Source organism: Lagenorhynchus albirostris, chromosome 19 (assembly GCF_949774975.1).
Source record: "Lagenorhynchus albirostris chromosome 19, mLagAlb1.1, whole genome shotgun sequence".
Lineage (NCBI taxonomy): Eukaryota > Metazoa > Chordata > Mammalia > Artiodactyla > Delphinidae > Lagenorhynchus > Lagenorhynchus albirostris.
In genome coordinates, this window is record NC_083113.1 from 25,297,130 (window position 1) to 25,324,633 (window position 27,504).

Genomic DNA, 27,504 nt, shown 5'->3' on the forward strand with positions numbered 1-27,504 from the left:
ACATGCTCTGGGGGACACGACTGGGGTCAGGGCAGGTGAGGCCAATGCATGAATTGCCAGGATGCAAGGAAAGTGCTGGGGACTTTGCCAAACTGAAGAAGCATGCTCCCCTTCCCCAGGGTATTCAAATTCAAGTTGTAAAAGAACTGTACTGTTTGTGAGCTCAAAGTAAGGGCCCAGGCTTCAGGGCCAGGCCCTGGACACAAAGTCCACTTCAGTGAGAGTGTGTGTGAAGTACAACAGCAGAGACCTGCCATTACCTGGATGGGGATGAATAGCACACACACGGATATCCCGATGAGAGCTGTGGGCCCCACAATGAAAAAGGCGTACACCACACAGACAGCCATTAGGATAAGGATGGTGGCTGGCAAGGGACAAAACAAGGCAGCTTCAAACAAAGAATAAGTATCACTTGATAGTATATTGAGCACCTGGAAAGAAAGCACATGGGTTCAGCCTTTGGAAGGGCCACCTAAACATTTCCTCAACTGAAGGCTTTTGGAATGGCTGAGGGGGTCTGAGGAAGGAAGAGAAAAACTGACTTATAGGGGGACAGAATTGTCAGAGGACCAACAGGGTGAGTTTCGTGGGTCTCATTTTAGTGTGACTCTGGAGAGGCCTGTCTTTTAGAACTGAGAATCCCAATGAAGAAAGGCTTAAGTACCATCTGGGAACATGCCGGCGAGGTTGCCAGCTGCCTACCTGATAGCTCTATCTCCTTCTTCCTTATTGGTACAACCCTGTTTAATCAGGGCATCCATGGGCCCAGCAAAAGGACCACATTTCCCAGCCTCCTTTGTGGAAGCATAGTGACCATGTAATTATGTTAAGGGAAATGAGGTATAAGCCAAAGTGCTGAATGGAACATTGGGGATGAATTCTTAGAGGGAGCCAACTCAACTTGGAAGTCTCTTTCCTCCTACCAGCTCTCTGAAATATGGTTGGGATGGCTGGACCTGCAGCTTCCATCCTGAACCATTATGGGAGCCACGTGCTAAGGTAGTGATGAAGAAAAATAGAAAAGCCTGGAAGTCCCCACTCCAGCCCCAGATCATCCTCTTCTAGACTCCTTTTACAGAGTGAAATAAATCCATCCTGTTTAATCCACTGTTTTGGGAGGTTTTTGGTTACATGTAACTGAATCTAATCATAATTGATACAGGATATTTTGAACAAACTGAAAGAGCAAGTGTAAGAAAGAAACAAGTCTTTTCCCTTACCTCACACCACCCAGGTTTCCCTTGGCCAGGGAAATGTTCTTGTGTAAAGGGCGAAGATTTTATTGCTAAGGATTAAGGGCTTAAGAAAATGTCAACTCTGAAGTCCAACAGGCATGGTCTTTGTTGGGACTTGGCATCCCAAATACTACACAGTTGGAATCATCAGATCCATTAGTCAATCAATTTTATTAAATGCTGTAGTGTTCTCTGTACTGCTTCAGTGTCCTCACTGACGGTCAAAGGGATTGGATGAGGTCACCCCCAAGCCCTGTTCCAAGTGGAACAGGGAAGCCTTTCCAAATTCTCCAGCTTGAATGGAGCTCTCCTTTCTCTGAATTCTTCTGGTGTTTTGAGTCTCCACCACTTCACTAAGCAAGGAGATGGGACATGATGGGCAGGATATTGACAACCAAAAGGGGGGCAGATATTCCATCCAGGAAGCACATCTCACACATATTCAGAAAACTCGGAATTTAGTTTCCTAAAGTTAAACTCCTTCTGGACCAACTTACCTCACCAACAGAGATGTGTGTCAGCGTCTTGAACGACACCAGGTTTTCGAAAACCAGGGTGGAGATGGCCACCTTCAACCGGATCGCCGTGCAGTAATTTATGGCCCAGGCAAGGGCCCAAAAGAGAACTTTGGTAAACTCGGTGGTGAAAAGGGCTGTGCACAGGCTGACGCCAACCCAGACCTTCCTGGAGATGCTCTGGGTCTGCTGGAGGATTTGGGGAATGAGCATCATCTGTAAAACAGCGCGGTGAAGAGAGAGGAGTGCTGCTGGGGGTCAAGGTAGGTGCAGGAGGCCTCAGCTAATGTCAGCAAGCTGACTTTATGAGGCAAACTTTTTAATTAATTTCAGTGGCTGCTGCTGTGCCTGACAAAGGATTGGCTTTAAGAAAATTCGTCCCCAAGGAGCGCAAAGATAACAACAACGTACTAGACCCACCAGATCGTAGAGGAAATAACTAATGACGTTCTTTGCCAGTCTGGGAACCTGGGAGACAAGGCAGAAGAAGGGCCAGTGCGCCCACCGGCCCTACGGCTGGCATGACAATGCACAGGATACTGGCCACGAGATCCATCAAAACACGCGTCCTCTGGAATTTCCAGACCGCTCGGCCCAGAGAGGCTTTCTCGGGACCCATCCTTTCTACCTCTTCATCCCAAAGGATTCGAAATCTGTGATGAAAGGACAGGAAGAAGGAAAAAGGTTTACATTCCCACTTGCTGCTCAAAGCTACTCTGATGGAAAAAGCTTTGCAAGAATTCTTAGCACAACCCCCATCCCTGGCAGTGGTGGCTTCAGAAGAAGAGCATTTGTTCTCCCTTCTCCTTCTGGAGGGTGCATGGGACATGAGCGAGGCAGCGGGCAGAGCCCTGACACAGCACAAGCTGGTATCTGGCATTTGGGCTCTTTCCGGGCCTTGATTTCCTCCTCCTGCCTGTCTCTGGCACAATACCGGTTGTGATAAAAACACTGAGGCGACAGAGGAACCAAGCAAAAACTCTTCTCCAGGGCAGGGAGGAGTTTGTCCATTTCAAAGATCTGAAAGGAGGCCAGTGTGACAGGCGTGTGGGGACACGGGGAGGCAAGGCAGGGCCAGATCTCATGGGATCTCACAGTCCTCACGAAGGAGATTAGATTGCCAAGGAAGCCACTGCAGGCTTTTAAACCAACATGACAAGACCATTTTACATGTCTAAAAGAACATCTGGCTGTTGTGAGAGTAGTGGCTTATGGGGGTGGGGAGCAAAGACGGAAGCAGGGAGACCACAGTGGGATACCATCAGCATCCAGGTGGGAGGTGGCAGTGGCTTGACACTGGATTTAGGGAAAGGTGGTCAGGGGAGACAACAGGACTTACTGATGAATTAGATGTGGGAGAAAAGGAGAAGGGGGATCAGGGGCCCCAGTTTTCTGACCAACTGTGGGAATACAGTTCACAGAGATGGGGAAAGGGGGCAGAGGGAACATCGTCAGGTGGGGCTGAAGATCAAGAATGCAGCTTTAGGGCTTCCCTCGTGGCTCAGCGGTTGAGAGTCCGCCTGCCGATGCAGGGGACACAGGTTCGTGCCCCGGTCCGGGAGGATCCCACCTGCCGCGGAGCGGCTGGGCCCGTGAGCCATGGCCTCTGAGCCTGCGCGTCCGGAGCCTGTGCTCCACAACGGGAGAGGCCACAACAGTGAGAGGCCCGCGTACCACAAAAAAACAAAACAAAAACAAAACAACAAAAAAAAGAATGCAGCTTTAGATATAGGATGCTTGTGAATCATCCAAGTCCAGTCGGATGCTGGGTGTATGAACTCAGAGTCTGGAAGAGAGGCATGGACTGAAGACAGTGTGTTATTAAGGTTGTCAACATGTGTTTGGTGGGTCAGCCTTTGGAGGAGAACATTAGCACAGAAGGGAAGAGGATCTAAGTTGATGTTGGGTAGATGGAAGGCAACATTAAAAACCGACAGAGAGGTAGAAGGAAAACCTGGTCCACAGGCACTGGTCCAGCCCCTTTCTCTCCGTGCTCCCTGGCAACTTTCTCCAGACTATAGATTTTGGAAACTACTACTGACAGAGATTTCTGCAGGACACAGATGAGGGGATGCACAATTGTAGGAGCAATTGCAAGAGCATGATTATAACTCCCAGCCCTTCAAGCATATGAGGCCAAAGAGAAAGAGAATTCCAGAAGAAAGAAATGCAGAGAGAGGGCGATGAGATCTTCCCCATTGTTTAAGACATGAACCTTGAAGTTCAATGCAGCTGTTAGAAAGAATGAAGTTGAGGTTCTGGGCTGTGGAAAAATCTTTATAAACTCTTCACTGAAAATAGCAAAATGGTTAACCATGAGATAGTATGCTTCAGTTTTTGTTCAAAGAAAAAAAGATGACCTGTGAGTAAGGAGGAAGAAGAAGAGGTATTGATCTGCAGAAGATGGTAGCACAGGGTGTGTTTAACCTGAGTAGAAAAAATCCAGGACAAATGCACACCAGCATTTAACAGTGCTGACCTCTGGGGAGTGGGGCTGGAGTACGGTGGGGATACTTCCACTGCTTGAACTTCTGTTACTTTAACATTTCTATAATGAATCTGAATTAGGTTGAATCAATGAAATACATGTTTTTGCAAGCCAAAATTGTCAAATATTGGAAGTTTTCATTTGGTTCAACCTAAACATATTTTGTAATATAAAAGCTCACAATATTCTGTAATAACCTAAATGGGAAAAGAATTTGAAAGAGAATAGATACATGTATATGTGTAACTGAATCACTTTGCTGTAACACCTGAAACTAACACAACATTGTTAATCAACTATACTCCAATATAAAATAAAAAATTTCTTTAAAAGTCCAATGACAATTTTTAAAGGGAAATACAACACCATGCCTGGAAGCAGCCCAGGTGGTGTCCAGCCAACACAGAGCGAAGTGAGATTCCGGCCACTCTTGCCCTGATGTGGTGATCCTACAAAATAGCTGATGGCCCTGCCAGAAGCCTGAAGCCTCAGGCTCTCAAGAAGTTCATTCTCCCTACCAAACCTCCCCAGTACTCACCTCCCCAGAGACTAGGCCAAGAAGGTCAGTCAGCCCAGCCCTCATCTCAGAGATAAGCCATGAGAACAGCCACCAAACCAGTGGGCGCTGATTTCCGCAAAGGGAAATGGGAGCACACACAAGGACTCACGGGTCCCTTCCCAAAGTGGGCTCCTCTCTAGATGTGACCCAGACAAATCCTGGTACCTTTTGGCACTGGTGTCGAATGAGACATACGGTGACAGTGGGGGCAGGGTGTCCACAGTCAGCGTGTGCTTGTAGCCTCTCATCATCACTGGCGTGAGCCAAGAGAATGTGGCAAAGGAGAGCAGCCCTGCGTCATCCACAGGGTTGGGTGCCAGCCTAAAACAAGCGAAACACTCGGTGTTCCAGGTTGTTGGGGTCATTGCCTTGAGTCCCTGGCTGGAATTCTTAACTACAGTGATAACCACAGCCACGCTCAGACCTGTGACTCACATCATCAGCCCCATGAGCAGCGGTGTGCTGGGCCAGCTCCTGCCAGCTTGCAAGAGCTGATTGTTCGATTTTTAGGAATTCTGCAAGTCAGTTCTTAAACACAGCCTATATTAAAAATTAAATTACATAAATGTAAGTAAATTATCTTAAAGACAAAGGCAATCAATACTCAAAACTCATAGCTTCCAAGATTATTTTACTAGCTTTTACTCGTATTTGTTCTTTAGATTATGTAAGTCTGTGGTGGAAATACCACACAGGATAGGGCTCTATTACCATACATCTGTTCCCAACTTTGCGCTCAGTGACATCACGTTGAAATCAGCCATGGTAGGAGAATTTACATCAAAAGAGTGACAAATGCTATGAACCAGGGAATTTTTTAGTGAGCCAGTTGTTGAATATTTACCAGTGACCACCCCATGGGAAAGAGGGTACTTGCTCCATTTGGCATGAGGAAATGGAGACCCAGTAGCTGATCATCAGAGGAGTTGGACGGCTGGCTTTTGCTCTCAGGAGAATGCGGAGGGTCAGAGCACAGTGTGCCAAAGTAGAGGTGAGGCTGTCCAAGGAGGCAAGAGCTAGAGGCAAACTCATGGTTTATTGTGAGGATTAATACATGTAAGCTGCTACATAAATATTAGCTAGCAGATAAATAAGGAGGACAGGGGAGGGAGAAAGGAGAAAGGGAAGTAGAGGAGGAAGAAGAAAAGGAAGAAACAATGAAGAAGGAGGAAGAGATATGTTTCTGCCCTTGAGGAACTAGCCATCTAAGATGGAATGAGAGTCAGAGACACAAGACACACAGAGTGGTATCTACTAATTGCTGAGTGTTTGTTATATTCCAGGCCCTGAAAGAGCTTGGTATTTGTAGCAGATGCTGTCAAGATGTCCTGAGTCGCAGTCCCTGGTGGCGCAGTGGTCAAGAATCTTTGTCACATCCACCTCCGATCTCAAATGTGGAGGACAGCGCTGTGCAGCTCAGGCTCATGCTGACAGCATCCCATCTCACAGATATCCTGTACCTCTTTTCACTACTGGGTTTGGGGTCTTCTCAGAGCATAAGTGCAGCCCAGAATTGCAAGGGGCTAATGTCCCCAAGAAGAAAACCTAACTAATGGAGTACAGGAGCCCACGGACAAATGCCCCCACCGCCCATCCTATGGGTGGAAAATTGTACACTTCTTGGGGGGACCTAGTAGAATCCAGTCCCCATGTCTACAGCAGTGACACTGATGACACACCCCATGTTCTCCTTCCCTGCCTCACTCTCTGTAAATCTTCCCTCCTGCTTCTTGAAATCACCTCCCAAAGAAGCTACCTGCATCCAAGTTTTGCATTCAGCCTCTGCTTTTGGGAGAACCCAAGCTAAGATAATATTAATAAGGTACTATGTGCCTGGTGCATAGTAAATGTTTCCTAAAGGGTAACTTTAATGATGAAGTCATGCATTACCTCATGTAATCCTAACAACAGCTCAGTGAGATAAGTAGTTGAGAAATATTATGATCCCATTTCATAGACAAGAACATTAAGGCACAAAGAGGTTAGGGTACTTGCCCAAAATAGCTGGTCAGTGGTGAAGTAGGGATTCAAACCCAATGCTTGCTGACTCCAGGGTCCCATCATCCTCTTAAGCACTATCCCACATTTCCTCTCCACAAAGAAATTGTAAATTGAGCCAAAACGGTGGGTAGTTAGAGCTCTTCTGCATGGGGCTAAGGATGGTACACCAAGCCCTCACTTTTCAACCTTCACCTCTCACCTTAGAGGGCTCACAGGTGTATCTTTGGTCCATGGATTCTAGGAGACAGAAGTGCTGTATCACCTCATTATAAAGATGCTACTTGGCCTTCTGCTGCTCAGAGGGCAGGCTATAGGGCACTTCTCATGTAGAAAAGGCAGCTTTCTATAATGTTATAGTTAATGTAACATTAAGAATACATATATATTATAATATGACACTATAGTTAAGCAGGTGAGCTTGGAAATCAGCCTGCCTGGGTTCTTATTCTGTGGTTCAAAACTGACCCAATTCTCTCTCCTCACCTGTATCCCAGACCCTTGGAGCTCCTTCCTTCAAGACATTTCTCCACACCTTGAATCTGTGCTGACTTGTGACTTGCTTTGGCCAATAGAATGCAGTGAAAGAAATGGTGTACCGGTTCTGAGCCTGAGTCTCAAGAAGGCCTATATGCTTCGTCTCATCCTCTTGGCCACCTACTGCATTACTATGTGATCAAGGGCAGGTTAGCTTGCTCAAGGTTCATACCCCATGTGGCCCACCTTCCCCCAGCCAGTCAACCCCCAGAAGCATAACCATCTCGTTGACCAGCAGATGCATAAGAAAGCCTGGTCAAGACCAGATGAATCACCCAACTAGGCTTAGCCCAAGGTGCTGACCCACCCATAAAATTGTAAGCTAAATAAATGGGAATTGTCTCAGGCTACTAAATGTAGAGGCAGTTTGTTACAAAGCAAAATCTACCTGATTAAATTTGTGCAAGTTATTTAACCTTGCTGTGTCTCACTTACTCACCCATCAGATAAAGATAATCACAACACCTCCAGGGTGGTTGTGAAGAGTGAATGAGAAGATGTTTGTAAAGCACCTGAACAGGTCCTGGCACATGGAAAGCTCTCTTAAACATTTGCTATTGTCTCCCTTTCACCAAAGGACAGGAGGATTCATGAAGTGAATGGTCAATAAATGAAAAAACTGGATGGATGGATAGATGGATGGAAAGACAAAAGGACAAGCATATAGAGCAGCAACATGGGGAACAGGGTCAGGGTCCAGTCTCCTGATGGGCTGGAAATGATTCCTAGAAGTTCTGCCCAGGACCTCCCTCCAATCCTCCTCCTGGCTTACCTTGCATAGAGTCTCACTGGAATCATGGTCTTCAAGCTGGGGTCATATCTCTCTGAAAATGATCTCTGCTGGCCTCGCCAGTCCAGATCAGAGATAAGGCAGGGGCCATCACCCACCATCTTGATGGCAGTCTAGAGCCCTGGGTTCCTGGCTTTGGGACCTTCACTCTACAGCAGAGAGATGAGGAGATGAGAAGATACTCTGGAATGAGATCAGGCAGCCCCTACTCCACCCAGACCAGCTCCTTTTCTCTGACCACTCAGACCTGGTTTCACCAATCAACCCTCCACATTCATGGGAGAGCGTGGCCAGAGACCCCACAACTCCCTCAACTCCACTAAGAGCCTTCCTTATTAGCAAAGACATTCTGTTCCTCTTCTTTCCCATTTTGGGTTGACTGGGAGCAGAAAAGCCTGTTACAGGTTTTCTACCAGGAGCCAGCCCATGACCAAGACTGAGTCCCAGCCTGGCAAAAGAACCCCAAGATGGTGGATTTTCTGCCTTATTGTGACCCAGAATGAAGTTTGTCACACATACAAACCCTTTTTTCTCTCTGATTCTTTCAGATACCCAAGCTTGTGCATCCACGTTCCCATGTCCTCACACCCAAGGATCAGAGAACTTCAACGAGACCACCTCTCAGGACCAGGCATATCTGAACAAGCCCACAATCCCCCCACTTTTGTAACCACTACCCCAAAGGGAAACCAACAATCCAGGTAGAGAGGACCCTTTTGGGAGTGCCCATTCAGTCCACAAACCAACCACCCTATTCACCAATCACCTAAATGAAAAGAAAAGAGAATGATTCCTGAAGGTTTTCTATTTCTAGTTCCAGTTCTTCCCTGATACACAGCTCTATTCTTGCCCTAGAGTTCTATGACATTCTGCTCCCCGTATCCTATCAATAAATTCTCTTTTTTAACCTAAATATACCAAGTTGGTTTCTGTCACTTGCAACCAGAAGTCTCACTATTATAAATACATGGGTCCCCATCTTATGAATTCTCTCTGGAATTTTTCATGGCTATAAACATAAAATAAACCAATTCCCATTGAAGTTTTAATGGCTGATAAACCTATGGCATGTCAGAATTAGAAGTATCCTCAAATGCAATCTTTTATAAACTCCTCATTGAACAGAAGAGGAAACAAAGGCCCAGAGAGGCAAAGGAACTTACTCAAGAGTATACGTAGTAGTGACATCAGATTCATGGCTAAGACATACCTCATTTGTGCTTCCCTGGCCCCTGTCTAACAAGAGCAATTTTGCAGGGGAATCCACAGAACATCTGAGAAAACCTCGGTGTCCCTAGCAGGGCTGACAGAAGGTATTTCTCTCCCAAAGGCAGTTAGTAAAGACTGGAGGAGGTGACTACTACTTCAAATGCATATGAGAAGTCTAACAAAGAGGAATCATTAAAAAGAACCAAAAAATCATGCTGAAGAATACAACAAATAAAATGAAAACTGTAATAGAGAGTATCAACAGGAGGAAGAACCTGTAAGTTAGAAGACAAGAACTTTGAAATTATCCAGACAGAAGAGAACAAAGGAAAAAGAGTGAAGAAAACATACATAATATATGGAATACCACCAAAGGAAATAATTTGCAAACTATTGGAGTTCCAGAAGGAGAAGAGAGGGAAAAGGGGCTAGAAAACTAATTTAACTAATTTAAAGGAATAATGACTGAGAACTTCTCAAATCCTAGAGATTTTGATATCCTATTTCATGAAGCTAATAGGTCACCAAACAAACTGAATTTAAAGAGATCCTTTCCAAGACACATTTTAATAAAACTGTCAAAAATCAAATACAGAGAGAATCTAAAAAGCAGCAGGAGGAAAGAAGCTTGTTATGTACAAGGAAATCCCCATAAAGGTATTAGCAGATTTCTCAGCAGAAATCTTATAGGTCAGGAGAGGGTAGGATGGTATATTCAAAGCACTGAAAGAAAAAAATGCCAACCAAGAATACTCTATCTGGCAAAGATACTATTCACAAATAAAGGAGAGATACATTTTTCCAGACAAAAGCTGAAGGACTTCATCACCACTAGACCTACCTTACAAGAAATGTTAAAAGGAGTTCTTCAGGCTAAAATTAAAGGATACCAATTAGTATTCTGAAAACATATGAAAATATACAGAATACTGGTAAAAAGTATATAATCAAATTCAGAATGTGCTACTAATATAATATGGTAATGTGTTAACCATTCAATTCTAGTGTAAAAGCTAAAGGACAAGAGTATTAAAAAAAGCTATAGCTGAAATAATTTGTTAATGAATACACAATATAAAAGAGGTAAATTATGATACAAAAAACACAAGGGGGGAAATAAAATGGTATGTTTTTTGTATGAAAAACTTAAGTTGTTATCAGCATAAAGTAGACTATTATATCTATAAGATGTCTTATGTAAGCTCATGGTAACCACAAAGCAAAAACCTACGGTAGATTCACAAAAGATAAAGAGAAAGGAATCACATCATAACATTACAAAAAATCATCAGTTCACAAAAGAAGGCAGCAAGAAAGGAAGAAAGGAACAAGGGAACTACAAAACAGCCAAAGGACAATAAGATGGCACTAGAAAGTCCTTATGTATTAATAGCTACTCTAAATGTAAATGGATTAAATTCTCCAATCAAAAGTCATAGAGTGGCTGGATGGACTTGAAAAAACAAGACCCAACTATATGCTGCCTACAAGAGACTCATTTCAGCTTTAAGGACACATGTAGGCTCAAAGTGAAGGAATGTAAAATGATATTCCATGAGAGTAGAACCCAAAAAAGCTGGGTAGTTATAGTAATATCAGAAAAAATAGATTTTTGGCCAAAAAATATATGAAGAGATAAAGGTTATTACATAATGATAAAGGTGTCAATTTACTAAGAAGATATAATAATTATACTGGGGATATATATATCCTTAATATTGGAGCACCTAAATATATTAAGTTAATACTAACAGATGTGAAGAGAGAAATGAATAATAATATAGTATTAGTAGGGGACTTCAGTACCCCACTTTCAACATTAAATAAATCATCCAGACAAAACATCAATAAGGAAACATTGGACTTGAACTATCTTTTAGATCAAATGGACCTAACAAACATATATAGAACATTTCAACTAACAGCAGTAGAACACACACTCTTCTCAAGTACACATGGATCATTCTCCAGGATAGATCATGATAGGTCACAAAACAAGACTTAGCAAATTTGAGAAGATTAACATCATATCAAGTATCTTTTCTGACCACAGTGGTGTGAAAGTAGAAATCAATAGCAGAAGGAAAGCTGAAAATAATCACAAATATGTGGAAATTAAACAATACACTGCTGAACAACCAGTGGGTCAAAGAAGAAATCAAAAGGGAAATAAAAAATATCTTGAAACAAATGAAAATGGAAACAAAACATACCAAAACCTATGGGATGCAGCAGAAACAGTTCCAAGGTAAAAGTTTATAGTGATAAATGTCTACATTAAGAAAAAAGAAAGATCTCAAATAAACAATCTAACTTTACACCTCAAGGAACTAACAAAGGAACAAACTAAGCCTAATAAATTTAGCAGAATGAAGGAAATAATAAGTATCAGGGCAGAAATAAATGAAATACAATATTGAAAAACAATAGAAAGGACCAGTGAAAACAAAGGCTGAGTTTTTTTTTCTTAAGATAAAATTGAAAAACCTTTAACTAGTCTAAGAAAAGAAGAAATGAGGGAAGAAAGAGTAGGCCTTAGGACTGATACCTCAGAAATACAAAGGATCATAAGAGACTATGAACAATTATATACCAACAAATTGTATAACAGAGAACATGGGTAAATTCATAGAAACAAACAACTTATTAAGACTGAATCATGAAGAAATAGAAAATCTGAACAAACCAATTATGAGTAAGGTGATTGAACCAGTAATCACAAATCTCCCAACAAAGAAAACCCAGAACCAGGTGGCTTCACTAGTGAATTCTACCAAACATTTAAAGAAGAGTTAATGACAGTTTTTCTCAAACTCTTACAAAAAATTAGAGAGGAGGAAACACTCCCAAATGCCAGATAAGGATGCTACAAGAAAGGAAAAATGGGCTTCCCTGGTGGTGCAGTGGTTGAGCCCACCTGCCAATGCAGGGGACACAGGTTCGTGCCCTGGTCCGGGAGGATCCCACATGCTGCGGAGTGGCTGGGCCCGTGAGCCATGGCTGCTGAGCCTGCACATCTGGAACCTGTGCTCCGCAATGGGAGAGGCCACAACAGTGAGAGTTCTGCGTACAGCAAAAAAGAAAAAAAAAAAAAAGAAAGGAAAGAAAAGAACTACAGGCAAATTTCCCTAATAAATATAGATGCAAATAATATCAACAAAATATAAGCAAGCTGAATTCAACAACACATTAAAAGGATTATATGTCATTATCAAGTGGGATTTATCCCTGGGATGCAAGGATGGTTCAACACACACAAATCAATAAATTAATACACCACATTTATAGGATAAAAGATAAAATCATATGATCATCTCAATAGATGTAGAAAAAACATTTAACAAAATACAGCATTCTTTTATGATAAAAACTTTCAACAAATTAGCTATAGGAGAAAAGTACCTGAACATAATAAAGGCCATATATGACAAGCCCACCCCTAACATCACACTCAGTGGAGAACATTTGAAAGCTTCTAAGATCAGAAAGACAAAGATGCCCACTCTCACCACTTCTATTCAACGTAGTATTGGAAGTCCTAGCCATACCAATTAGGCAAGAAAAGGAAATAAAAGGTATCCAAATTGGTAAGTAAAATTATCTCTGTAGATGATATGACCTTATATATAGAAAATTCTAAAGACTCCACCAAAAGAACCATTAGCACTAATCAACAAATTTAGTAACATTGTAGGATAAAAAAATTAGCATATAAAAACCAGCTGTGTTTCTATACATAAAAAAAAATCTGAAAAAGAAATAAAGAAAATAATCCTATTCACAATAGCATCAAAAACAATAAAAATACTTAAGAATAAATTTAATCAAGGAGGTAAAAGATCTGTACACTGAAAATTACAAGACTTGGAGGAAAGAAATTGAAGAAGACACAAATGGAAAGATATCCTGCGTTCATGGATCTGAAAAATTAATGTTGTTAAAATGTCCATACTACCCAAAGCCATCTATAGATTCAATGCACTCCCTATCAAAATTCCAATGGAATTTTTCACAGAAATAGAAAAAACAATCCTAAAATTTGTATGAAACCACAAAAGACCCTAAATAGCCAAAGCAATCCTAAGAAAGAAGAACAAAATTGGAGGTATGACACTTCCTGATTTCAAAGTATGCTGCAAAGCTTTATTAATCAAAACAGTACGGTGCTGGCATAAGAATAGACTCAGACCAATAGAACATAATTGAGAGCCCAGAAATAAACCTTCACATATACTGTCAACTAAAATTTGACAAGAGAGTCAAGAATACTCAAGGGGGAAAGGATAATCTCTTCAATAAATAGTGTTGATAAAACCGCATAATCACATACCGAATAAAATTGTTCTCCTATCTTACACCACCCACAATTTTAACTTACACCACCCACAAAATGGATTAAAGACTTAAAACATAAGACCTGAAACCATAAAACTCCTAGAAGAAAACAAAGGGAAAATTTTCCTTAATATTGGTCTTAGCGACTATTTTTTTTAATGACACCAAAAGCACAAGCAAAATAAAAAGCAAAAATAATTAAGTAGGGCTACATCAAACTAGAAAGCTTCTGCACAGCAAAATAAACAATCAACAAAATGAAAAGGTAACCTATGGAAAAGGAGAAAAAATTTTAAAACCATATGGCTAAGTGGTTAATATCCAAAATATATAAGGAACTCAGTAACAAAACAAAAACAAAAAAAATTTAATTTTAAAATGGGCAGAGGAACTGAATAGACATTTTTCCAAAGAAGACACACAAATGGACATAAAGTACAAAGAAAAGTGCTAACATAACTAATCATCAGAGAAATTCAAATCAAAATCATGAGGACATAAGAACTCACACCTGTGAGAATGACTATCATCAAAAAGACAAGACATAACAAGTGTTGGCAAAATACACAAAAAAGGGAACTTTGAGCATGGTTAGTGGGAATGTAAATTTGTACAGCCACTATAAAAACAGTATGGAGGTTCCTCAATAAATTAAAAATAGAACTACCGTATGATCCAGCAATCCCACTTCTAGGTATATACCCAAAGGAAATGAAATCAGGACCTCAAAGAAATATCCGCACCCTCCCTCACGTTCATGGCAGCTTTCTTTACAATAATGAAGATATGGAAACAACCTAAGTATCTGTCTATGGATAAATGGATAAAGAAGATGCAGTGTATATATGGTTTACCCTTGAACAACATCAGTTTGAACTGTGTGGGCCCACTTATATACAGTTCTTTTCTTTAACTACAGTATTACATGATCCAGGGTTGGTTGAATCCACTGATGCAGAACCACAGATACAGAGGGCTGACTATGGGACTTCAGCACCTGCAGATTTGGATATTTGTGCCAGGTCCTGGAACCAATGCCCCTTGGATACCAACGGACAACTGTACATGAGTTTACACTGCATGGGGTGTCAGTGCCACCCACCCCTGCTTTGTTTGAGGGTCAACTGTGTATACAATGGAATATTATTCAACCATGAGAAAGAAGAAAATCCTACCATATGTGACAACATGGATAGAACTTGAGGACATTATGCTAAGTGAAATAAGTCAGAGAAAGACAAATACTGTTTAGTATCACTTATATGGAAAAGCTAAAAATGCCTAACTCATAGAAACAGAGAGTAGAATACTGGTTGTCAGGGCATGGGGCTGGGGGTGGGGGGAGAAATAGGGAAACATTAGTCAAAGGATACAAACTTCCAGTTATAAGATGAATAAGATCTGGGGGGTCTAATGTACATTTTGGTGATTATAGTTAATAATACTGTATTATACACTTGAAAGTTGCTAAAACAGTAAATATTAAATGTTCTCACCATAAAAAAAGAAATAGTAGGGCTTCCCTGGTGGCGCAGTGGTTGAGAGTCCGCCTGCCGATGCAGGGGACACGGGTTCGTGCCCCGGTCCGTGAAGATCCCACATGCCGCGGAGCGGCTGGGCCCGTGAGCCATGGCCGCTGAGCCTGTGCGTCCAGAGCCTGTGCTCTGCAACGGAAGAGGCCGCGACAGTGAGAGGCCCGCATACCACAAAAAAAAAAAAAAAAAAGAGAGACATAGAGTGTGGATACATAAATAAGACCTATATACATGCTGCCTAATGCAGATCTACACACACACAAGGTGATTGAAGGTGAGGGGCAAAAGGTATTCCACACAAATGGAAATGAAAAGAAATCTGGAGTAGAAATACATATATCAGAAAAATAGACTTTAAAACAAAGCCTGTAACAAGAGACAAAGAAAGACATTACATGGGATCAAGGGATCAATCCAACAAGAAGATATAAAAATTGTAGACATATATGCAAGCAACATAGGAGCACCTAAATACATAAAGCAAATATTAACAAACATAAAAGGGAAAATTGACAGTAACACAATAACATTAGGGGACTTTAACGCTCCACCTACAACAATGGACAGATCATACAGACAGAAAATCAACAAGGAAACACTGGCCTTAAATAATACATTACACCAGAGGGACTTAATAGGTATACATACAGAACATTTCATTCAAAAGCAGCAGATCACATTCTTCTGAAGTGCATATAGAACATTCTCTAGGATAGATCACATGCTAGGTCTCAAAACAAGTCCAAATAAATTTAGAAGATTGAAGTCATATCAAGCATCTTTTCTGACCATAAGTTATGAGACTAGATATAAACTACAAGAAAAAAACTGCAAAAAAACACAAACCCTTGGAGGCTAAACAATATGCTACTAAACAACCAATGGACCACTGAAGAAATCAGAGAGGAAATAAAAAATACCTGGAAACAAATGAAAATGAAATGATGTGAAATGTATGGTACACAGCAAAAGCACTTCAAAGAAGGAAGTTTATAACAATAAAAGCCTACCTCAGGAAACAAGAAAAATCACAAATAAACAACCTAACCTTACACCCAGAGGAACTAGAAAAAGAAGAACAAACAAACCCAAAGTTAGTAAAGGGAAAGAAATAATAAAGATCAGAACAGAAAAAAAGATCAGTGAAACTAAAAGCTGATTCTTTGAAAAGAAACAAATTGATAAACCTTGAGCCAAACTCATCAAGAAAGAAAGGGGGCCCAAATAAATAAAATCAGAAATGAAAAGGGAGAAGTTACAACTGACAACACAGAAATACAAACAATCATAAGAGACTACTATGAGCAAATTTCCACCAATAAAATGGACAACCTAGAAGAAATTGACAAATTCTTAGAGATGTATAATCTCCCAAGACTGAATCAGGAAGAAACAGACAATATGAACAGACCAGTTGCCGGTAATGAAATTGAATCAGTAATCAAAAAACTCCCAACAAACAAAAGTCCAAGACCAGATGACTTCACAGGTGAATTCTACCAAACATTTGAAGAAGAGTTAACAACAATCTCAATCTCTTCTAAATAATTGAAGAGGGAGGAATGCTTTATGAGGCCAGGATCACCTTGATACCAAAACAAGAAAAACACCATAAAAAAAGAAAATTATAGGGCTTCCCTGGTGGCGCAGTAGTTGAGAGTCCGCCTGCCGATGCAGGGGACACGGGTTCGTGCCCCGGTCCGGGAAGGTCCCACATGCCTCAGAGCGACTGGGCCTGTGAGCCATGGCCGCTGAGCCTGCGCATCCGGAGCCTGTGCTCCGCAACAGGAGAGGCTACGACAGTGAGAGGCCCGCATACCGCCAAAAAAAAAAAAGAAAATTATAGATCAATATTACTAATGAATATAGATGCAAAAATCCTCAACAACATATTAGCAAACCGAATTCAACAATACATTAAAAGGATCATACACCATGATCAAGGGGGATTTAATCTCAGGGATGCAAGTGTGGATCAGTATCCATGTATCAATCAATGTGATACACCATGTTAACAAATTTAAAAATAAAAATCATATGATCATCTCAATGGATACAGAAAAAGCTTCTGACAAACTCAACATCCATTTATGATAAAAACTTTCAACAAAGTGAGGAAACATACCTCAATAAAATAAAGGCCATATGTGAAAAGCCCACAGCTAAATTCATACTCAATGGTGTAAAACTGAAAGCATTTCCAGTAACATCAGGAACAAGACAAGGATGCCCACTCTTGCCACTTTTATTCATTATAGCCTTGGAAGTCCTAGCTACAGTAATCAGATCAGAAAAAGAAATAAAAGAATCCAAACTGGAAAGAAAGAAGTAAAGCTCTCACTTTGCAGATGACATGGTACTATATACAGAGACTCCTAAAGATGCCACTAAGAAACTATTAGAACTCATCGATGAATTTAGTAAAGTTGCAGGATACAAAATTAATATACAGAAATCTGTTGCATGTCTATACACTAACTACAAACTATCGGAAAGTGAAATTAAGAAAACAATCCCATTCACAATTACATCAAAAAGAATAAAATACCTAGGAATAAACCTAACCAAGGAGCTAAAAGACCTGTACTCAGAAAACTACAAGACATTAATGAAAGAAATGAAAGATGACACAAACAAATGGAAAGATACATGTGCTCATGGATTGGAAGAATTACCATCATTGAAATGACCATACTATCTAAGGCAATCTGCAGATTCAACAGAATCCTTATCGAAATACCAATAACATTTTTCACAGAACTAGAATAAAGAATTATAAAATTTGTATGGAAACACAAAAGACCCCAAACAGTCAAAACAATCTTGAGAAAGAAGAACAAAGTTGGAAGCATCACACTCTCAGATTTCACGCTGTACCACAAAGAGACAGGAATCAAAATAGTATGATACTGGCACAAAAACAGATGCATAGATCAGTGGAACAGAATAGAGAGCCTAGAAATAAACCCACACATATGGTCAATTAATCCACAACAAAGGAGGCAAGAACATACAATGGGGGAAAGACAGCCTCTTCAATAAAATAATAGTGTTGGGAAAACTGGCCTGCAACATGCAAAAGAATCAAACTGGACTACTTTCTCACGCCATATATAAAAATAAATTCAGAATGGATTAAAGACTTACATAAATATAAGACCTGAAACCATAAAACTCCTAGATGAGAACAAGGGCAGTATTCTCTTTGACACTGGCCTTAGCAATATTTTTTTTGGTTATGTCTCCTCAGGCAAGAGAAACAAACTAAAAAAATAAACAAGTGGGACTACATCAAACTAAATCTTTTGCACAGCAAAAGAAACTATCAACAAAATGAAAAGGCCCCCTATTGAATGGGAGAAGATATTTGCAAACAATATATCTGGTAAGGGGTTTATATCTAAAATAAACAAAGAATTCTTACAACTCAACATCAAACAATCTAACAACTCAATTAAAAAATGGGCAGAGAACCTGAATAGACATTTTTCCAAAGAAGACATACAGATGACCAACAGGCACATGGAAAGATGCTCAACATCACTAACCATCAGGGAAATGCAAACAAAACCACAATGTGATATCACCTCACACCTGTCAGAATGACCATCATAAGAAAGACAACAAACAACAAGTGTTGATGAAGATGTGGAGCAAAGGGAGCCCTCATGCACCGTTGGGGAGAATATAAATTGGTGCAGCCACTGCAAAAAACAGTATGAAGTTTCCTCAAGGAATTAAACATAGAGCTACCATACCATCCAGCTATTTCACTTAATGAAATCTTGCCATCTGTGACAACATGGGTGGGCCTAGAGGGTATTATGCTAAGTGAAATAAGTTGACAGAGAAAGACAGATACCATGTGATTTCACTTATACGTGGAATCTAAAAAACAAAACAAATGAACAAACATAACAAAATAGCAACAGACTCACAGATACAGAGAACAAACAGATGCTTGCCAGAGGGAGGCAAGGGTGAGCGAAATAGTGAGGGAGATTAAGAGGTACAAACTTCTAGTTACAAAATAAATGAGTCATGGAGTAACATACTGTATCCATATTACACAATTCATCCATTTTCCTACTGATGGGTGTTTAAGATGTTACAAACAGAGATGCTACAAATATTTCTGAAGAGGGGCCACAGGGATATTTTGTGCATGAGAGTCTATCCTCTGTGGATTGTTTGTTTCTAAATTGAACTTTGTTGACATCAGTGAATATGAGAGAAGAGAGGCTAGCAGAGGTAGTGAGAACTTGTGAGGACGGTGGGAGGGAGCAGGCAAAGTTGGCGGCCACTCTGTAGGTGACCCCTTCCTCAGGCAGAATTTGTTCAGAGCACGTATATACCTAAGGGGGAGAATTGCTGGCAATGTTAGTAAGATAATCTTCAACTTGACCAGATAACACCAAATTGCTTCAGACAAATTATACTCCCACCAGCAGAGTTTAAGAGCTCTGAATTTATTTTTATATATGGTGCTCTACGTATATGCTAAGACAGACAATTTCCAGGCTTTTTAATATTGCCGATCTGAAGAATGAGAAATAGTTCTTTTTGTGATTGTGGTTTTAATTCACACTTCCCTGATACTCAAAGGTTGAGCATTTTTGTATGTGTTTATTTGGCTCAACTGTGAATTAATTGCTTGCCTATATCTTTTGTCCACTTTCCTAATTGATTGTGTTTTTGTTATTGACTTATTTGCACATTCTTTGTAAACTCTGTATACTAATTCTTTGTAGTTAAATGAATCACATTTATACCAGCATGTTGCTTCTCTTCTTGATCTTAATTTTTTTTTTTGAGTTTCCACAATTTATTGATAAGTGAGAAAAGCAAGATACATATATCCCAGTAACACAGAACACACCTGGTGCCCAGATCTTGGTTTCTAAAACCATTCCCCAATAAAAGGAATCAGGGCTATTTGGAGAAATGGGATCTTACTACAAACATAGTTAACAGTAAATGAATATATTACTGTTTTGCAAGTATGTGAACTTTAACATATGGTTATCAGAGTGAATAAATTTTCCTGCAACCTGCTTTTTTTCTCTCTTGATTTACGATATTCACATAGGTTGATGTGTGGACTTAGTTCATTCATTTTTACTGTTGAATAGTAACATATATGGAATCATAACACATACACCATACTAATATAAGATGTTAATAAGAGGGGGAACCCTCTGTACTATTTCTGCAATTTTCCTGTAAATATAATACTGTTTTTAAAAATAAAGTTTATTTTTTAAAAAATGAATTAGAAAGATACACACCGATTTCAAGATGCTGGTTACCTATGGGAGGTAAAGGAATGGGATCAAGAGGTCATGCCGGGATTACCCCATGACATTGTGATATTTAGTCATGTATTTAAGAATATAAACCCTGGGACTGGGCTGTCTGTACTCAGCATCACAGAGTAATACAGATCCCCTGTGCTACCCAAGTTCTGCGAAAGGAATGATCAGGACGGTCTGGGAAGAGGATGGGTTTAGGGAGGACTTCTAATTGGAAGTGAGGCTAGAGCTGGGTGGTTAGAAGCGGAGGAGACGAGAGAAGGAGAGTTTGAGGGAAAGCCCAGGTGGGATGTTCTGCTGAGATTGGGTGCGTGGTGCGGGCGTAGTGAGACCCTTAAGGGAACCACGTGCATGAGGTTTGGGCAAGAGTCAAGAGCGACAAGGCTGGGAACAGCAGTGAAGGGCTTTAGATCTGCTCCTGCTTATGTGGACAGCAGCCTGCTGACCCTGCACAGGCCCAACCGTGGGTCAAAGTCCCCCAGGAGCCTCTCCCACAAGACTTTGATTGTCTGTTTACCAGAAAGCCCTTCACAGCTTCCGTAACCAAAGCACCATGCTCTCCTGGCTTCTCGGGCTTTGCTGCAGGAAGACAGTGGGGGGAGGGGCAGGGGGGCTGATACCTGCTTCTGCAGGGACGCTCCGACTGAGAAAAGTAAAGTAATTGGCCTCTCACCCTTGGATGGCTCATTGGCTCCCTGAATACGTGCAATCCATCTCTGGCCAGAGAAGCTGGAGGAGGGAAATCGGCTCACAGGCACAGCCTTGGATGCAGAGTCTCTCGGGATGCTCTTGTATGCAGAGGATCCCCATCCTCCCTGTTACTGCCACGCATGGGTCATGAACAGCCACGCTGTGGGCCCAGACACCTGCCCACAGCTTCCCACGGCCTCTGGGCCACTTCCCTGCCTGCAGTGCCCTGAGGTCTGCACAGAAGTTTAGAGTGAGCGGAGCAGAGGTAGGAAAGCCGATCAGCTGATGAAGAAAGAGCTCACTACAAGTTCTGAAAATATTTGGGGGAGAGAGAATCACAGAATCCGAGAATTTTAAAAATTCAAGAAGACATCAGACATGACAAACTCAGTGTCCTGAGTGAGAATTTCCTTCTGGCCAAGCAGACTGTGGTTCAACAAGCCTGGCAACAGACCCCAGTCATTCTTTTCAAGACGGCCTTCATGCAGTATTTCTGCAAACAATGGATAACCTGAATCTGGTCACGAGGACATATCAGACAAATCCAAAGGGACATTCTACAAAACCAAAACCACTGGCTGTGCTTTTTGAAGCTGTCAGCAACATGAAAGACACAGAAAGGCAAGGAGACATTCTAGGATAAAGGCAACTCAAGAGACATGACCGCTAAAAGCAATATGCAGTCTTGTATTGGACCAGGAAAAAAGTTAGGATGTTATTGGGACAATTGAAATTTGAAGATGGACCGTAGGTTACATAAGATTATTATGTCAGAGTAAAATTTCCTGATGTTGATAATTGTACAATTTTATAATTGATAATTTTGATGATTATGATTATGTAAGAGAACATCCTTATTCTGAGGAAATACATATTGGAGTATTTAGAGGTAATAGAGCAAAATGTCTGCAATTTACTCTCACATTTTTCAGAAAAATAATGATTATGCGTAGAGAGAGAATGTTAAGGCAAATGTGGCAAAACGTTAATTTGCAAATCAGAGTGAAGAGTAGTTAGGATTTCTTAGCATCATTCTTATTACTTTTTATACATTTGAAATCATTTCAAAATAAAAAGTTAAACCTTTTTTAAAGAAATAGCCCTACAGGGGATGAATTGTTTTCCTTCTGTGGAACTGAAAGCGATTTGCGTGCCACAGTTGCTCTGCCCTCAGGGTCCATGCAGATCACATTTATGCCCTCTTTATGTGCCCTCACATACGTGAAGACAATAGCCGTGTCCCTCTGCTCACCCCTAGCAACCCATGTGCGATTCCTCTTTCGTGCAGGCTAAACGTCCTCAGTGCCTCCAATTCTTATCCTCCTTCTGAGAGGCTGGGCCTCCCCATCTGTGGAGAACCCTCCTATCACTTCTATTATTGTCCTCACTTCTCTAATGGCAAAGAGGCCTGGCAGCAAGCTGTCATCAGCTTGTCTTAAGGGGTCTGGACTCCAAGATGCCAAACGCAGGACACCAGGCCTCCCTGGCTGGGTTTGGGTAATCAGGGTGCGTAGGAAATTAGGGCTGGGAGGTAACCTCCTTGAGCGCTGCACAGGGAAGGCAGAGTTATGATTACCTAAGACCACTTGGAAACACTGCAGCTGGAATGGCACTTTGCTAAATTTGGCAGCCCCAGGGGGAAAATGAGACTTTTAAAATCAGGAAGCCTGCTTTGGCTAACGTCTCTATCCCCATCTGTCGTGCCATCCTCTGCCAGGAGTGAGGAGCTGCCTGGAGCAAGAAATCTGCTTGCTGGCAGTCATGGGGTGGGGGTGGGGTGGGTGGGGGGCGCTGGTGAGCCTCACCCCCAAGCCAGGGCGCCTGCGACCATCGTGACTCTGTCCCTGGCTTGCCATTTTCCACTCAGAGCATCTGCGAAATGGCAGGAGATGGAAAAGTGTTCCTGGTGTATCCCTTTGCTTGCTGGTGGGGTATTCCTAACCTGACTTCAATAGACCAGAAAAGGCAGAAGCAGGAAGTTCTCATTTTAGAGCAGAGGACACAAACTCATAGATCATGGACTGCATATGACTTGCAAGTCTGTTTTATTTGGCCTGCACAGTTTTTTTAATTTTTTGAACTTGTGGAAAACATTTAAAAATTAAAAGATAATCTCATTAAGAGAAAAAAGACCTCTGTCTTTTGTCAAAAAATGAGGAGCTCTGTATACTCATGAGCTATAGTCAACTCACGCAGAGCAGCATCAATCCTTTTTTGGCAGGGTACACGTGCTTTAGTTTGCCACAGTCTCCACCACTCCTTAATGTCTCCCTGACTCTGGGGTCTGGGTGACTTATCATTTATCATCACATTTGCACTGCCATTCTCCTTACAGTGGATTCATTTTTCTCTATCCTTGTCTCTCTCCAAAGACGGAAGCCAAAAGATACCTGCATTTCAAGAAGAAACATTTTCCACACCTACCCATTTTACTCCATTATGATCCATTTCTGCCTCTCTAACCCAGAAAATTAACAATTAACGATATCTTGATTGAGAACTGGATTCTCAGTTTCCCTTGGTGCCCATACTGGAAATCCTTCCTTAGGATTCCCCTGCATCAGTCAAATGCAGATACACTTTTAATCATAAAATCCTTCCCAGACATGAGATTACGGCCCCTGTCCCTCTCTTAACAACTCCATTCTTAATTTAAAGCCATCAAAATTACCAACATCTGATGGTCTCATGCCCTCCCCTGCAAATCCCACAGCCCCTTCCTCCAGCCCCTAACTATCTTTCAGCTCAGAGGAGAAGATCTGGGAAGCTTTCCTCAGCCCCTTCCCCTCCACTCTCCTGTCTGTCCAGTCCAGGTGTCCCTAGTATCCATGGGGTCAGCCAGACCTAGGGCTGGTGTTGGAGAGGGAGGATGGAGAGGAAGAGAGGGCAAAAGGAAGCACGGGCAGGTGACAGAACACATAGCCTGGGGTGCAGGAAGGGGAGGGGCTTTGCTCATGTCCTCTCATTCCCAGATGGCCCTAAAAGGTCACCTGTGATGGGGCTCCAGGTGAGGGCGTCTGCTCAGTTACAGAGATGCTCTGATGAAATTGAAGAGAGATGAGAACTCCCATACACCTGTGTGAACCACACAAAGGGTACCATGAATTCGAGGTCTTTTAAAAAATAAACCCTGTGACTAAATTGCGAACAGTACTGTGTGTGTGTGTGTGTGTGTGTGTGTGTGTGTGTGTGTGTGTCTGTGTGTGTGTGTTAAAGGGCTTCATTTATTCTTGTAGGCTTTTGTGTATCAGATTTGGAGATCCTGTCTTGGGATTTCTACTCTTTTTTTTCAGCAACACCAGGGGACTGCCAAATGGCACTACCCCAGGCTGCCCTTGTGCTCTGGGGGCCCCAGGTCTCTGCTCCCTCCCATGTGGGCAGCCACGTTTGACGCAGTGTTTCTCATCACAGCCTGTCTCCAGGGTGGAGACAAGGGCCCCCAACACTAACTGGCAGCTGATCGCTCTAGAGAGGAGCTTTACCTGGGCAGGCAACGCTGTCGTCCTGAGGACAGGAAGGAGAGGAGGCGGGGTCAGAAGTCATGGGGCTCAGAGGGTGGCCCTGCTGTTGCCTGGGTCTCCTTCTGTCCTCGGGCCTCAGGTTGGGCTTCCTGTCCCTCCTGCCTGGAGCCCCCCTCTCCAACTGCCCCATTCAACTGCTGCTCCCACTACACTTGTGGGGGGAACTCTGGGGGACCAACATTCCCTCTGCCCACATTAAAGGGCACTGCCCCCTCCCAGGACGGGCCTTTGACACGGTCCCACTCCTTTGGTGACAGTCCAAGCTCATGGGATGTGCTTACATAGCCACCCCCTCCCCAGCCCATCACATCACTGCTTGATATAAGATGAGAAAATCCTCCCCCAGGTCCCATTCTACAGACGAGGAGGCCATAGCACAGAGGGCTTTCCATGACTGGCTTGGGGCAAGGCTCAGACCAGTAGACAAGTCGCCTGACTCTCAGAAGGCAAGCATTTCTCCCTCTATGTTCCTACAAAGGTGACGCAACTCTGAGAACAAGGGATGGAGGGAATCCAATCTTCAAAACAGAGAAAATTTCATTCATTCATTCCCCATTTATTTAACCAAAATTAAAATGCAATTTGAGCTTAATTTTTCTTCCTGAATTAAATGAAAGGTGAGTCTGGGACTGGCACTCTTGCATATAAAATGTTCCTGTTTATCTCACTTCATGCTTGCAAATTCTGTGACACAGGTCTTTTCCAATTTCTTGAGTCCTCATGACTGGCCTCAGTGCCTTGCTCAGAACACATGCCAAGCCCACAGGTGGCTCAAGGATTCCACAGTGGCCAGTGAATGGTTGGGAGGGAGCCACATCTCTAAATCCATAAATAGCAAATCTTGATTCATTTTTAAGAATTATTTACACACCTTAGAAGACCTTCTTCATCTGACTCACATGGATTTTATGACAAATTTCGCTGTAGTATTTCAAGCCTGCCAAGGCCTCTTGCTAGTCTTGTCCTGGTCAATTTCCCCCCCTGCTGGCTGACTTCTCCATGTCCTGGGGGTGTAATTCACAGAGGAGGCACAGACAGAGAAAAGACTTGAGGTTGCCAAGGAGGGTGGGGGGTGGGAGGGATGGATTGGGAGTGTGGGATTAGCAGATGCAAACAGTTGTATGTAGGTTGGACAAACAGGAAGGTCCTACTGCAGAGTTCAGAGAACTATATTTGATATCCTGTCATAAACCATAATGGAAAAGAATATGAAAAAGAATGTAGGTATATATGTATAACTGAATCACTTTGCTATACAGCAGAAATTAACACAACATTGTAAATCAATTACACTTCAATAAAATAAATTTTAAAAAATTCACAGAGGAGGCTGCCCTCACTCTTCATGCCTGAAAGGGAGGTGGGAAATGGGGAGGGTCGGTAGACGGGTGCTGTATAGGAAAACCTTCCTGTGAGGAAGCTTCCCTGGCCTCAGGGTGGGCTGGGCCCCCAGAGGCTTTCGCTATGCAGGTCTAAGGGGTCTCATTTTACTTGCTCCATTCCTTCCTCCATAAATGCAAATCACAGCTAATAATATTACTTGACATTTGCAGGGCCCTTTGTGTATCAGGAACTTCTGCATCCTTTTATCACTTGATCTTCACAACAACCCCGGGAGGTCTCAGAACCACAGCACAGACTCACATTCACAAGTTGCAAACGGATTCAAAAGCTGTCGGGTTTATGGAAGATCAATGGGCAGCTTTCTTCCATGTCCGCCGAATGTCTGGCAGCGGTGGATTTCTACCAAGACAGTTTTGCGTCCTACATCAAGAAGATCATTTGGCCTATTGAGCAGAAGACTGTGGCATGGGATGATGGAGAGGGCTTGTGCAGTCTCCACCCAAGGGAAACTCCACCTTAGGAGAAGGGTAGACAAGCTCCTGTCCAGGTGGTGCGTACACTCATGGAAGGTGGGGGAGTAATAATATATAAATATTATTTATATAAAATTAATAATAATTTTATTATTTCTAATAAAAATATTAGAAATCCTTTCTAAATTTGTCCTCATCCTTATAAAAATTCTACTTTTTGTGTGTACAGATATGTTAGTCCAGCGACATACACATATATGCCGTACATCATTGTAAATAAATGTACATGCCTGTATTAGGAGTCTGTGATGCTGTGCTTGGTGCAAAGTTTCAGGACCACTCCTCTGGAGGATCTTCCAGTTCTGAGGTTGTGTGAGGCCTTTATTCCAAAGTCAGTCTCTGAAATCCTCCCTATTCCTGCCCTTCAGCAGTAAAGCATAAAAGGCATGAACTCAGTCAACCTCAAAAAATTGTTCAATAATTTTTTAAAAACATGTATGTGTGTTTGAGGAGAGAGAGAGGAAGGAAAGAAGGAAGGAAAGAAAGAAGGGAGGGGGGAGATATAATAGAGGGAGAAAGAGATAGAGACATAGAGAGACACAGAAACAGAGACAGACAGACAGAGAGACCTGGCTCGAATGCCCCAGGAAGCACACAGAGATCAGCGAGTGGAGTTGCACAGAATCAACAGCATGTAGCAGTTAAGAATAGGAACTCTGGAATCAGATCTGAGCTCAAAGTCTCTAAATTTCAATTTCTCCAGCTACAAAATGAGAATACTAACTTCCAAACATTGTAAATTAATTGGGGATTAGATAATGTAGGTGCTTAACACAGTGTCTTACACATGGCAAACACTCAATAAACAGTAGCTATTATTTGTGAACAATAACTTTTTAATTAGCAGGATCTTACAGGAAATAAGAATTCCGCCTCCTGGGCTGCTGTTGGAAGGACACA

General features: G+C 42.0%; 1 protein-coding gene across 1 annotated transcript in view; it reads right to left on the reverse strand.

Annotated features, from left to right (window-relative positions):
* The window catches only part of LOC132509457 (ATP-binding cassette sub-family C member 12-like), a 59,640-nt gene extending 51,414 nt beyond the window's left edge, over positions 1-8,226 (reverse strand). The window contains 5 exon segments of the mRNA XM_060130520.1: positions 261-434; positions 1,736-1,969; positions 2,259-2,406; positions 4,966-5,121; positions 8,108-8,226. Of these exon segments, the coding sequence (XP_059986503.1) occupies positions 261-434; positions 1,736-1,969; positions 2,259-2,406; positions 4,966-5,121; positions 8,108-8,226 (831 nt within the window).
* Positions 8,227-27,504: the final 19,278 nt, after the last annotated feature.